Source organism: Numenius arquata, chromosome 10 (assembly GCF_964106895.1).
Source record: "Numenius arquata chromosome 10, bNumArq3.hap1.1, whole genome shotgun sequence".
Classification (NCBI taxonomy): domain Eukaryota; kingdom Metazoa; phylum Chordata; class Aves; order Charadriiformes; family Scolopacidae; genus Numenius; species Numenius arquata.
Window position 1 is genome coordinate 30,165,540 of NC_133585.1, and position 13,158 is coordinate 30,178,697.

A 13,158-nucleotide genomic window follows, 5' to 3' on the forward strand; every position below is an offset into this window, starting at 1 on the left:
TATAAGACATTTTTTAATCACTACACCACAGATTCAAGTGTCTTGTATGTTCACTAACATCAATAGCTAACAATAGAATCACAGAATCATAGAATCGTCTAGGTTGGAAGGGACCTTTAAGATCATCTAGTCCAACCATCAAACTAACTCTGATAAAAAAAAAAAACAAACCAAACAAAACAAAACCTCTAACTCAACTCTAATTAGCTCTAACTCAATATAACACCAGGAGCTACTAAAGGTCTTAATAAAGGCTTCATAGCACAGTGAAATCCACGATGCCACCAGCTATGACTCAACTTAACCTAAGCAAAGAGTCACCTAGATCAAAATACAGAAAGCAGAAAACTGCTTTTCTAGCAGGGGCACTCAAGAAGACGTGTATGTCCCACCTAGCTGATTCAAGAGTGTTTTAAAACCACTTTACAGCAGTTAAAAAAAAAAAAGTCTCTTAAGAGTTCATCCAGGCTGGATTTTGCAGCTGATTAAACAGGTGAGAAGCAGACCCAAAAGTGTCTCATGAGCAAGATGAATATAATCATAGAAGAGCAGCATAAAGGACAAGCTGCCTTTTGTCATCTTACACGGAAGAATGCAAAGCTAGAGGGTTTTCCTCAAGAATAAGAACCAAAGCAAAGAAGGTACCATTTGCTCCCCAGGCTCACAAATAGGAGTGGTGGGATGTTACTGACTGCTTTCTTTTTATTCTTACTTGGACCAGCAGAGCTGGTTACACAGAAGAGTGCAGTGAAAGCAGAAAGGATATAGGAGACCCAAATGCATGGGATCACATTCCCAATCATTATGCCCCTTGAACTGGAACAGTAATAAAACTACAGTATGCAATTTCTATTAAAAAGACAGAATTTTGCAAAAAAACAATATAAGGAACTTTCAGCTGTTTTCTCTTCTAAGGTTACGTATTTACCCAGGTCACACTTCTAACTCCAACTTAACGTCAATTTTTTAAACCCCCATATCTACAAATTAATTGAATTAAAACGAATGCAAACTTGGGTACTTTAAAAAAAAAACAACAACCAAACAACACAACCCAAAACCAAAAACACCACCAAAAACCTCACAAGAAATCACTTCTCACTGATGGTAACGCCGTTAAAGCAAGCACCCTAATATTGTTGATGGGATGACAGACTAGCCAAAGAATATGATTTTCTTCACCGAATGAGTACCAAAATTGGACGGAGATCCAAGTGACAGCAGAGATGCAATCTTAACCTCTCATTGCTGGTCGACTGTACTCAGCCTCTCTTCCTCAGCAGGTGACATCGCCTTATCATCATAAGAGGCGATATTCGCATATTATTCCCCATCATATACAAGAGTTACCAGACCAGACAGTGATCTATACATGGGCACAGGTAAATCGTATCTGAAAATCCCCAGGAGACAGTACGACAGAGGATGGGCTGCTTGGCCAGAATACGTCAGGGATTCAACATTCTGCTATCCTCTTCTCTGAGGGTTTGAGGCTTGAACAGAACCAAGGTGGACAAATCCTTTCAACTAGAGCAATGTGCTCCTTAGGGGACTCAGTAGCAGCCACGAACACGTAAACTTGCAGCATCGCATAGCCATGTTGGCAACTACAATGCAGTAAGACCTTTGGCAGCAGAAAGCATTAGCGTACTTAGCCTTAGCGTTAGCCAAGGTGTGCACTTACAATGCATGATATGCACGTCTGCCATTCAGATGCTATCCATTTCTTCCAGCACCGTTCAGATGCAGCAACCTAAAAGATATTAAGTCCAGGCGCTATGCTACTCAAGGCTGTTTTCCAAGCACAGTTACTCTCTCTACAGCTAGACTAGATCAGGTCAAGTCACTAAGGTGCATTAATTCAAGCTAAATGTAGTAAAGAAGATTCTGAAAGCTGGAAGCATTAGGAGCAACTACTCACCGTGAATTAGTGGGTCTTTTGAGCACTAGCCATATCAAACAGCTCAACAGCTCTAGGCAAAAGCTTCCACCACACTGATTCAGTTTCATGACAAATACAAGACCCAAAGGACTTTAAAAAAAAAACTAGATGACAAACCTTACAGATATGTTAATATTGAAAAACTCTGTTGAAAAACTTGCATATTTTTTTTTACTGTCAAATCAAAACCAACCATCCTCTTCCACTGCTCTGTGGTGCTAATGAACAGAACTGTTCTGTGTAAGAAACAACTTCAGCAATTGTCTTGTTTAAAGGACTAAGAAATCCTCCTCTTGCACCGCTTGCCTTACTTTTTAGATGTGATCAATACCTTCATAATTAGCACTGCTTAAGAAAAGCAGGTTCAAACTGAAATAAGTTAAGAAGAAAAGAAATAAGTGTACCTTTCCATTTAATACTGAGGCAGGAAAAAAAATATCTGTATATACTTTGAATTGGCCTCATTCCTGTATTTGACAAAATCCATCTAGAAACAGCTGCTGACAAATAGTTACAGCTCATCTAGGAGCAATACTAGAAATCCTTACTCACTGAAGCAAGACTCTTGCTGAAAAATCCATTATTCAACATCAGTTCTGTTGGCCATTACTTGCTTACTTTAATCTCTCCATCTTGGGGAGAATTACCATGGATTTGGCCACGTCAACTAAGATCAGCTGACTTCTGTCCATTACCCTAGAACATTCAGGCTTCACCTCTGAATTTAGCATGAAACTGGCTGTATCTAATAAAAGATCCAGTATGCATATGATGTATTTGGTTTTTATTGATCATGTGAAACAATTAAGTAAATCAAAGTAAATTCCAAGATATGGCATGGAAAGGGCTAAAGGAGCCCACACAATAGGTTGTTCTGGACTTAACACAGACATTTCAACTTAGCTGTATCTCCCAACACAGCCCAAGACACACGGTGAGGCTATTGATATCTTCTACCCATGTATTATGCCCACAGCACTCTTCACCCTTAGTTCTGAGGTATGTGAGGTGTTGTCTTGTAGCACTGAGCCATTGCGAAATAGTTAAACATGGATAGCAAGATAAGCAAGGTTGTTCTTCAACATTACAAGGTTTGCTAACTTTACCGTGTGGTATCATAGAAGCAAACAGAAATCCTTGTAGCAAGTCTCGCTGACCTCAGTTTTAAGCGTGGTTATGAATAATTGTTCCTTTTCTCTAAATCCCCAATCAGCAAAATCAGAAAAGCTGTAATTCCTCACCACCACTCTTGCTGTGTTCATACAGTGCTGTTGTGTACAAGAGATTTAAACTTGAGATGCCCATAAAGTGCCATCAGCAAAAACTCATTAAGAAAACCTTTGAAAAACAGGTATAAACCCAACTTGATCAACTTCTAAGCAAAATAAAGGGTAGTCCCATATAAGCTGGGTTAAGTTCATTGCCCCAAATAACATCAGTTTCAGATCATTACAAAAACCACTTTAGGTTTAGCTAAGTGTATCTATAGCCAAAACAACTTAAGCCTGGTTATGATCTTACAGCCATGAAGAAATTAGCATGTGTTTCTATTAACAAGTCTTCTCTTTTCATAACTGAAACAGGTAAAGAACAAAATTATGCCACTCCTCAGAAATTTACAGCAGGGAATGCTGTTTCTACAATTTCTGACAGCCCCAATGACAACAAATGGCCTAATTTGGTGAACAGCCTTTAGTAACAGCAGCATTGCTCAAGTGATTCCTTAATGGTATCCCAGAGTCTCAAACAGCAATTAATTTCTTTAGCAAGTTTGAGAAATATTTCTGAAAAAACAAACAAACAAAACAGTGACTCTGCATAAAGCAGCAGGTCTGTTCTTTACTTCCATTCCAATCTTTCAACCAAGACATAATTTTTCCTACTATTTTTGGCAAAGCCAAACAGGGTACTCCTTTTGGCTAAGGAAAAACAAATGATCAACATCTCAACAGCCAAGATATTGGAAAAGCTGTGATAACAATTCCGTGCTTCAGATGAGATAGTATGTGGTGAAACTCCAGTGGTGAACTTACTTGATTACCATACAGTCATACAAATGCAAAAATGATTGCATACAAAATGTACTAATTTACTTGGTTACTGATAAAAGTGAAATTCTGGATATCAGTCTGTAATCTTCAATCAAGATCACTTAAGAGATTTCCAAGTCTGCCACTTCAGCAACCTTAAAGTCAGCACCTGAACTTCTATGAGACAGAACATTACTTTTAAAGGACTGGTGCTGGTGAAAGTATTAGTGAAGGAGAAGCACAGGTCTGTCTAGTTTGAAAGTGGAGGGACAGGGAGCAGATTCTGGAATGAAGAAACAGTAAGATGCCCCAACAGGAGGGACTTGGCATATTTACAGCAGAGGCACTGAAGAGATGCTGTTCAACAGGCTTTTTTATCATTCGGAAGTTCCTGTATCTTTTAGTAGAACACTTGTCAAAGCCAGCATGGGAAGGAAGAAGACCAGCTCAAAAACACCCTCAAGCACAGCAGCGCTACCATAGAAATGACCAACTAAAGGTGAAATTCAACCCTCTTTCTCTTGCAGCGGGCACCTTGGTTATTGTAATATCCCCCTGGAGGACACAGGTTCTGGCCATGTCTCATCAAGCCTGTCTAGCACATCAGATACAGAGACGAAAGATGTATGGCTCTCCAGACATCATGAAGACCACAGATAATCACCAGTCGTGAACAAACTGAGAAACTCTGATCTGCATACAATGTAATATACACAAGCCCAGATCAGCATGGCATCTGGCTTCTTCAGTATGCTAGTTCTACAGTATGTACTAGAGCTGTAAATCAGTAAAACTATTTAAACAAGGCCTGAACTTAGTTCCCTAGTTGAACTGTTTGTTTGCATCATAAAATACAATGTTGTTTCACTTCTTAAATACTTGGGACTTTTTTTTTCTCCCTGCTTAAACCATATTCAACTAGAAGCTAAGCCCACCAGCAACAGCGAGAAGTATTTGTGCCACCGTACTCCGCCAGAACATCACGACTCCAAGAACTTGATCCTCTGCTGCTTAAAGGAACTGAGAAACTCTTCCACTTAATATCTGGCACCTTCAACGGCTTTGCATTTAATATTTCTTCAATACATTTTCAATATATCTAACTTCTACATCCAAACAAAAGTTAACTGAGTATTGTCTCTGGGATTTGTGAAATAAAACTGAACATATTTGATGAATTGTAACTGACTAGATACACCGGCTGAATAATTTGGCAAAATGCCAGGAATGTACAACAGTTATATTAAAAAAAAATTTAAACAAAAAAAATCAGTCAATCCTACTTCCTACAACTACTAGTTTTATACTTACACTATAACAGGAGGGCAAAATGGAGTAAACTGCCTTTTCCATTACTTCATAGTGCATCCAGCCTTCTGGGTACCAAAAAGTCAACTTCTCCATTCCTTCGACTCCTGTGTTTGCTATTCTACCCTTTCCTCTGCCTCCACCTGAATTCTTCTCAAGTGATCTCTGGACTGCCTAGAGATTACATGTGTCCAAAAGAATGATATAGGCTCAATTATAAATTTTCAAATGGATCAAAAACAAAAAGGGAAAAAAATGTAGAGATCCACTTTTTTTTCTAAATTTCACAGAACCTTTGAGCAGAACAGCAATATCTGCCTGCAGGCTTAACAGCAAATAGTTAAAACTGTAAGAATAATATAAGCTATAAAATTTCTTTTTATTGGAAGTGCGAGTTTAAGCAGAACGGTGATCAATAATCCTGTGGGTGTTTTTTTTTAATTCAAACTAACCGTGCAGATCCCTTTCCCTTTGTACTACAGGAACTCTAACATGCCTTTCAAATGGAAAAATGTCTCCTTCAGAACCTCCACATACTTGTAAAGTAACTAGAAGAGGTTAGTCTAGTTAGTGTGTTGCAACACGCAAAGGCAAAGTGCACGTGCTTCTGAACTCAGAATTTGTCAGGTAAGTGGAAATGCTGGTTTGCAAGCAAATCCATACCCAAAAGAAATTTACTGATCAGGTAGGATGTTTACTACAAAACAAACAAAAAAACCCTCTGAAAGTTAATTACTGCCTTTAGCTATGGAAAGCTGGGCAGCTTGGTGTAGCTTTCACAAGACCTTAACATTTAACATTTGTGTTACAGGCACACTTCTTAAAAATGGCAAAGAAATGAGGCCTCAGGAACTTCAAACACACACAAAATCAGTTTGCTTTTTTCATTTTATGCTTCCCTAGTAAGTAGGTAACAGCCTTGTATATTTAACTCCTGTGTTTACTATCTCTATGAAAATCAGAACATGAACGATTTTATATTTCTATAAACAGCCTATGGACCAGTAATTATCTATTTGAAGGGTAATGCATTCTTTCAATACCACTTGGGCTGGTTCACAAAGGCATCTGCTGAAAAAAGATCTCATCCAGGCATGCTCAAGAGAACAACTCCATGGTCTGCCCGGGCCAGCAGACGGCACGTGGCAACCCAGGGCTAGAGAGTCAGACCACCTTGTTAGCTGTCCCAGAGCTCAGAGGTCCCATCAGGGAGCCAGCTGTCCAGGCAGACTCAGGCTCCTCTTGCTGCCGTTCAGCCACCAAAGGAAAAGTCAGCAGAGGATACGGCATAATGAAGGGTTACAGTCTCCTGGGAAGAAGGTGTAGACCGAGGAGAGGCTGCAGGAAGAGAGGTGGAGTGAAGGCAGAGGAGCAGGGAAGTAATGTTTCTTTGGACTTGTACTGATAAATGGGACTTCCTAAAAGACACCTCACTAATTCAAGTTAAACACGTAATCAAAACTTCACCAAAAAAAGGGTCATTATCCATAAGAAGGCAGACAAGCAGCTCATTAGCCAAATTTTCAGCGTGATGAAAACCAGCTTCAAGCCTTTTCTACGCATCACGCATTACAAATACACCTAATCATAGGGCAGTCTTAATACCAGACTACACATCACAGGCTCAACCTGGCAGGATACAGGAAAACATCAAAATACCAGAAGAACTTTTAGCCTACCCAGTATGTGAAACTCCTGTATTTTTATTAAAGATTTTCAGTTAAAAAAAAAAAAAAAAGACAAAAATTGCTCCAGTCTACAGAAATCTGCTTGGACTGGGGCACACCCTTCTCTTTTCTGACCTGAACCAAATTGCGAAGCTTTATCCAACTCATATGCGCTGAGCCAGCATTTTCCCTGAAGAAACTCTTATTCTTCCCTTGTTCCTGCTCTCCACACAAATACTCACACAACCATGCACCAAGCCCAGGAAAAAAACCCAACAAAAACCCCCAAACCAGTCAGTTTTAAACACAGACAGGCTCCTTGATTCAGTATGTCTTGTAACCACACAAGCCATCCACAATGCAAAGGAAGATGACTGAGCGAGCAACAAGGCTACTACTTTCCCATCACATAACACATCAAAAACTACACACTTAGTACAAGAGTTCATTGTATCTACTTTTTAACCCTAACTGAAGCTGCATGTCTCACGATAGGATGCCTGTATTCAGGAATTTCTTGTTTTACAGATTTATTTCGTTTTCACAAAATCTTTTGAAAAAAAGAAATGACAGAAGATTACACACACACACCCCACTTAAGTGGCAAAAGTTTACAGAGCCCTAAGACTGCTGTTACTCTAAAAGGACTACAGTACTCGTCTTACTTCTGATCTCTGGAAGGATCCAAACTAGTAGTCTAAGCCTCTTTCAAAGACGAGGTAAGATTTTATTTTTTTTTTAGACAAAACTGACGTTTTCAAAAGAAAATAATAAAGTGCCCAACCCAGACCAACAGAATCTTCTGAATAAATCCACCAAAGCTGCTCACTAACATAATTCTGTCATTTTCAATTTCACCTCAAGTCGTTAGAAACGTAAGGTGCCTGCAACGCTGCATCAGGGCTGAAAAAAGGTCTTTAAGATGTAACTAAATTGTGCACACTTCGGTGGTATTTGGACTGCATGCTACCCTAATCCTGTTCTAAAAACCAGGCTTATTGCCTAAATTTCACTGCAGTTTCTTTCATCCGTATACCGGTTGCCGCCCGTAAAAAAAAAGAAAATAAATAAATAAAAAAAAAAATCGATTGTCAAACTTTAACACGAGTTAGCTGCAAGTCAAACTTCGGAAAGACTTCAAAACCTTCATCCTTCTCCACTTCCTCCTCTGAAAGCCATCTTCCCCACCGACCAACAAACCTTGGTTACCGTCTACGGCAAAAAAACCCTGAGTTATAAAAAGAAAGAATCAAGAGCAGCGAGGGAGGAGGGTTCAGCGGCGCGGCCGCAGGCAGCAGGCCGATGAATGAAGCGGCCGGGGGGGTATTTTCAGAGAGCCCCCGGGGTACGCTGCAGCCCCCAGGGCCCGGTCACGGCCCTTCGCGGCGGCGGCCACCGGCTCGGGCGGGTGGGCGAGCAGGAAAAGGCGGCGGCCTCCAGCCCCGGCGGGTGACAGGCGCCCCTCGGCCCGGGCCTACGGGGCGGCGGCGGGGCTCCGCTCCCCGCCATCCCGGGGAAGGAGCCGGGGCAGGGCCCGCCGCGGCCGAACCCGGGCCTCCCCGCCCCGCCACTCACCAGGATGCGCTTAAAGAGCGCGTTCTCCTTGGGCGGCAGGCTCACCGACGGCATCCTCCCCGCCGCTCCTCCCGACGATGGCTCCAGGGAGGGGGGTGGGCGGTCAGGCTGCGTCCCGTCCCCGCTGCTCGGTCGCCGCTACCGGGAGCCTCCCCACGGGGGAGCCTGGCTGCCTCCTCCTCCTCCTCCTCCTCTTCCTCCTCACACACACACACACCCCCTGGCCGCCTGCACTCCAAGCGCCGCGCTCCCGCCGGCCGCCGGCCCGGCCCCTCCCGGCCGCCGGGCTGCCCCGAGCCCCGGGCGGCGGCTCACGTGCTAACCGAGCAGGCCGGAGAGAGGCGCCGCCAAAATGGCCACCGCCGTGGGCTTCCCCCGCCGGGTCACGGCGGGCGGCGCGCATGCGCCGCGACCCGCCGCTGGCACCGCCCTCACCCCCCACCCCACCGCCTCCCTCCGGTTGTACTGGGCCGGGCTGGGAGCGGCGCTCCGGCCTGCCCGCCGAGTCAAGGCCTGTCGGGGCTCCTGCGGGGCAGCGCGGCTGCTCCCGGGTCGGGAGGCGCCCTCCCGGGGAGGGTGGCGGGGAGGCTCCTCCCCCGCGCGGGTGGAGGCGGGCTGAGGCGACAAGATGGCGGCGGCGCTGAGGGGGGCGAAGCGTTGGCATTTGGTAGCGGGAGGGCCGAGCCTCGGTGAGCGGCGGTGGGGGCAGAGCGGCGCTCGGCTGGGCGCCACTCGGGGCGGCGGGGAGCCCGTTTTGGTTTAGGCGAGTGGGAGCTGAGCGTCCTCTGCCCGCGCCCCGGGGGGGTGTTAGTGGGCGGCGGCCCTCCTCAGGGCGGGCTATGGGCAGGTGGGGACGGCCTGGGGATGGGAGACCTCTGCAGGGAAGGTGGGGGGGGGGGTGGTGCAAGCAAAAGACGGGTTTAGGGTATGGTTTTGGCCTAGTGGGAGGTGTTCCCTGCCCGCAGCGGTGGGGTTGGAACTCCATGACCTTTAAAGTCTCCTCCAATCTAAGCCTTTCTATGATTCTGTGAAAAAAGCAGGGCCGCATCTGCGCTCCCCTCTCCCTCAGGTCAGGGGGTGCGTGCCGCAGTGTATCTACAAATAGACGAGCTACAACAGTGTTATGGGGACTGCTCATGCGTGATAATGGGCTTTCTTTGGGTGGTTGGTTTGGGGTTTTTTTCCCCTGATTGTGCTAGTGTCGGAAATCAAGTTTGTCGTCTAAACCTGAGAAACGTTAACGCGTCTTTAATCTTCTGTCTTTTTAGCTTTTACTCGTTCTGCATTTGTTGCAAAAAAACCTAATTATGACCAACCAAACTGGCTTGGAGTTGGCTTGGCTTTCAGCACCAGTGCTGCCTTGTGGGCTCTTGTAAGTGTTTTTACTTGGTTTTGTTGGACTTAACTATTCCCAAACCATAGTGATCTGAAGGCGATGACTACCACCTACTTAGTTGGTTGGGGTGATGGATGGTCATAGCAGGCGTCAGGACTGAAGCACGATGTGTTCATTAGTTTTCCCAAATCTATGTTGTGCTTTGCTTTATAGAAACGAACAACTTATTAAGTTTCTCTCTGTTGCAAACTTAAAACAGCCACAACAGAAGAATTAATTATTCAAACCTGTTGGTTTAAGGCTCTAACATTATTTTCCCCTATGGATCTTAAAAAAAAAAAAAAAAAGACCTAGAAATACGCCGAAGTAATATTGTGTTTATCGTACTACTAATACATTCTCTTACAATTTTTTCAGCTGTAGTCAGTTGGTTAAGACCCCCTTTTCCTGAGCAAAATGCAGATGTAAGATGTTCTCTGTTTCAGAGAACTCATAGGCTTGATAAAGGAAGCAGGGTGTAGTGGTTCTCACGAAGAAATGTGCAGGATAAGCAGCACTCCCATGATGACAACACTTTCCAGGGCGGGGTGGATTCCCTTTGGGGTTTTTTCCCCATTTTTGGGATGGTTGATTGACAGTAGGAACCTCCTCCCATCAATCGGCCAGTAGAAAGTGTTTGAGAGGTGTGGAAAAAATGCCTCACTGGACAACTGATGATTTACTCTGTATTGTCCCAGTTATGTATTGGTTTGCATTCTGATAATAGGAATTTTGTGTTCTGTAGAAATCTTTTGTTCTCTGGTTCCAGCCATGCCTTGTATAGCCTTTTATCATATCCTGCTCTTTTATAGCTTTTCAAGCAGCACAATGAAGATGTAATGGAATATGAAAGGAGAAAACAAGAGAGACAACATAAGTGTACAAGCTGTTCATAGTAAGTATGTACATACAGACTTAGCTCTTGACTTAGCTGAACACAACTGCTGCAGATCTTTGGCTTCTGTTAGCAATCAAGATATCGGGCTGTCTTCTCTTCTTCCCTTATTATTTTCCTTAGTACTTTGCATCTTGGCTTTTGTTATTCTTCTAACTCATGCCCAGTTTTAAAGTGATAAGGTAACTGATCTATATCTTCATGTATTCGTTTATGTGCATATTGACTGCCAGCTTTCTGTCTAGGACATACAAACTTTTGGAAAAAAACACATCTCTTATAGTGTCTATAATAAATTTTGGTTGTAAAGAGAGTGCCTTACAAGTGCTTTAGTGGCAAGGAGATCAAGGTCACTAAAAATAGCTTAGCTTTGCCTCTTTTTTAATTTTTTTTTATTTTTTTTTTTGTTTTAACAGGTCTACAGCGGGAAACACTTTTCTCAGTTTCACTTGCATATTACACATAAGAACGATGCCTGTAGACGTGCATTGTAGTGCAGATTATATGTGGTCATTGTCCTTTTCAATGTAAAAAAAACCATACTTGTGTTTCTGCCAGCCAAAAATCCTATGGGGGATTATGGCCTCAAAGCAAATAATACGCCGCATGAAAGAATCACTTAAACTAGGCATAGAAAAACTTGTGTGCAGTGGCTGTTTTCCCCCAAAATACCCCTCACCAGCTAAAAATACAGTATTTTGCAAGATGTTTCTAATCGTATCCATTGTGTCTATTTTCCTTGTTGCTGAGACTTTTTTTTCCCTCTTTCTCAGGCTGACGGTGTACGCGGTAAGAAGTAACGTGATCACCCGTTGACTGACAAATAAACGAGCACAGCGGACGTACAGAGTATCTAAATACTTACATGTTCATACATTTCAGGTGCAGAATTATGAAATAAATTATAAAATATGGAAGAAAATTATAAAGACTTTTCTTGCTGTTTATATTTCATTCTGCTGGTCTTGAAATTGTTTTACGTGGCATTTCTGTTTCATAGTTTATCAACGTTATTTTCAAAACTCTCTTTATTATTTTGGAAGGTGTATTACAAAATCGGACATTGGTTCAGAGAAAGTTCAGCAAATATTCTAGAAGCGTGCCCTTGCCTTGCCGTCATTTTCACTGCTAAATTTATAAAATAAGCCATAAGCAAATACCGGAATGGGATCTGTGGGAAACCGAATAAAACTAATCCCTACAAATGCCGAAATGTGCATTTGCTACTTCACAAATCAAAGAGGATGCTTTCAACCCAGTCTTGACTGGGCAAACTTTCAAAGCGTGACCTGGTGACTTAAGGAGGTGCCACAATTGAAGTTACACATCTCTTAGGGCTACAGAGATTATTAGGGACCTGGCTTGGAGCATCTGTCTTACGAGGAAAGGCTGAGGGACTTGGGTCTTTTTAGTCTGGAGAAGAGAAGGCTGAAGGGGGATGTGATCAATGGCTATAAATACTGAAAGGGTGGGTGTCAGGAGGATGGGGCCAGTCTTTTTTCAGTGGTGCCCAGTGACAGGACAAGAGGAAGTGGACACAAACTTGAATATAAGAAGTTCCACCTAAACATGAGGAGGAACTTCTTTACTTTGAGGGTGGCAGAGCACTGGAACAGGCTGCCCAGAGAGGTGGTGGAGTCTCCTTCTCTGGAGACATTCAAAACGTGCCTGGACGCGTTCCTGTGCAACCTGCTCTAGGTGGACCTGCTTTGGACGAGGGGTTGGACTAGATGATCTCCAGAGGTCCCTTCCAACCCCATATCATTCTGTGATTCTGTTTGCAAGCTTGATCTAGTCCCTTGAGTGCTGCTGTTCTTCAGTCCTTTGTGGTCTGGATTGGTGGGGTGGATTTTTTTGTTGTTTTTTCTTACCTAGAGCAGAAATGAAGCTTGGTCAGAGATGACAAAAATCAAGAGGTGGCTGACCTTTAAATTCTGCATGTGTGTTTGTTATTTTTTTTCTTGCCGAGAAGTTTGCTTTGCTTTTGCTACCGCACACAAAACTGAAACATATTCTTTATTTTCAGAAAGGGAGGATGAAAGCTCAGTCTTGAATCTTGGGAGACTGCTTGTAATCAACCGACCCGCAGCTCGTTAGTCGGTCCCTTCCTCAGTGGCTCTTCCGTAGGTTCTCCTGGGCACAGCTTCGTTTCCATCTCACAGCTCTCTTGAGATGCAGCCATACCCTGCTGTTCCCCCAGGATCTGTTCCTTGGACGTGCCCCAGTGCCAGTTCCGTGTGGTGTGTAGAGGGGGAGTGTGTGCGGTGCCGGACCCTGGGGCTCTGCCCGTGCTGTGGAGGGAGGCTGGCCTCACCCTGTCCGCCTTCCTGGAAGTGCTCACTGCCGGAAGGGGGCCGCAGCCTCGC

General features: G+C 43.7%; 2 protein-coding genes across 3 annotated transcripts in view; one reads left to right on the top strand and one right to left on the bottom strand.

The window, feature by feature from the left end:
• Positions 1-8,758, bottom strand: part of NAA15 (N-alpha-acetyltransferase 15, NatA auxiliary subunit) — a 39,414-nt gene extending 30,656 nt beyond the window's left edge. The window contains exon 1 of the mRNA XM_074155315.1: positions 8,523-8,758. Within this exon, the coding sequence (XP_074011416.1) occupies positions 8,523-8,576 (54 nt within the window). The 5' untranslated portion in view covers positions 8,577-8,758. The remainder of the gene's footprint in view (positions 1-8,522) is intronic.
• A 226-nt stretch (positions 8,759-8,984) lies between these two features.
• NDUFC1 (NADH:ubiquinone oxidoreductase subunit C1) lies at positions 8,985-12,001 on the top strand. 2 transcript variants are annotated; one of them, XM_074155087.1, is made up of 4 exons: positions 8,985-9,211; positions 9,791-9,894; positions 10,710-10,792; positions 11,566-12,001. In XM_074155087.1, coding segments are annotated over exons 1-4 (249 nt in total). In that variant the 5' UTR covers positions 8,985-9,150; the 3' UTR covers positions 11,567-12,001. The 2 variants fall into 2 exon arrangements, with proteins under 2 accessions (XP_074011188.1, XP_074011189.1); XM_074155088.1 differs by lacking the exon at positions 11,566-12,001 and having other exon boundaries at positions 9,151-9,211; positions 10,710-10,793.
• The last annotated feature ends 1,157 nt before the right edge of the window (positions 12,002-13,158 follow it).

Coding starts and splice junctions, on each gene's coding strand:
- NDUFC1 (XM_074155087.1), top strand. CDS start 9,151: ATGGCGGCGGCGCTGAGGGGGGCGAAGCGTTGGCATTTGGTAGCGGGA. Junction 9,212..9,790: donor AGCGGGAGGGCCGAGCCTCG/GTGAGCGGCGGT, acceptor CTGTCTTTTTAG/CTTTTACTCGTTCTGCATTT. Junction 9,895..10,709: donor GTGCTGCCTTGTGGGCTCTT/GTAAGTGTTTTT, acceptor GCTCTTTTATAG/CTTTTCAAGCAGCACAATGA.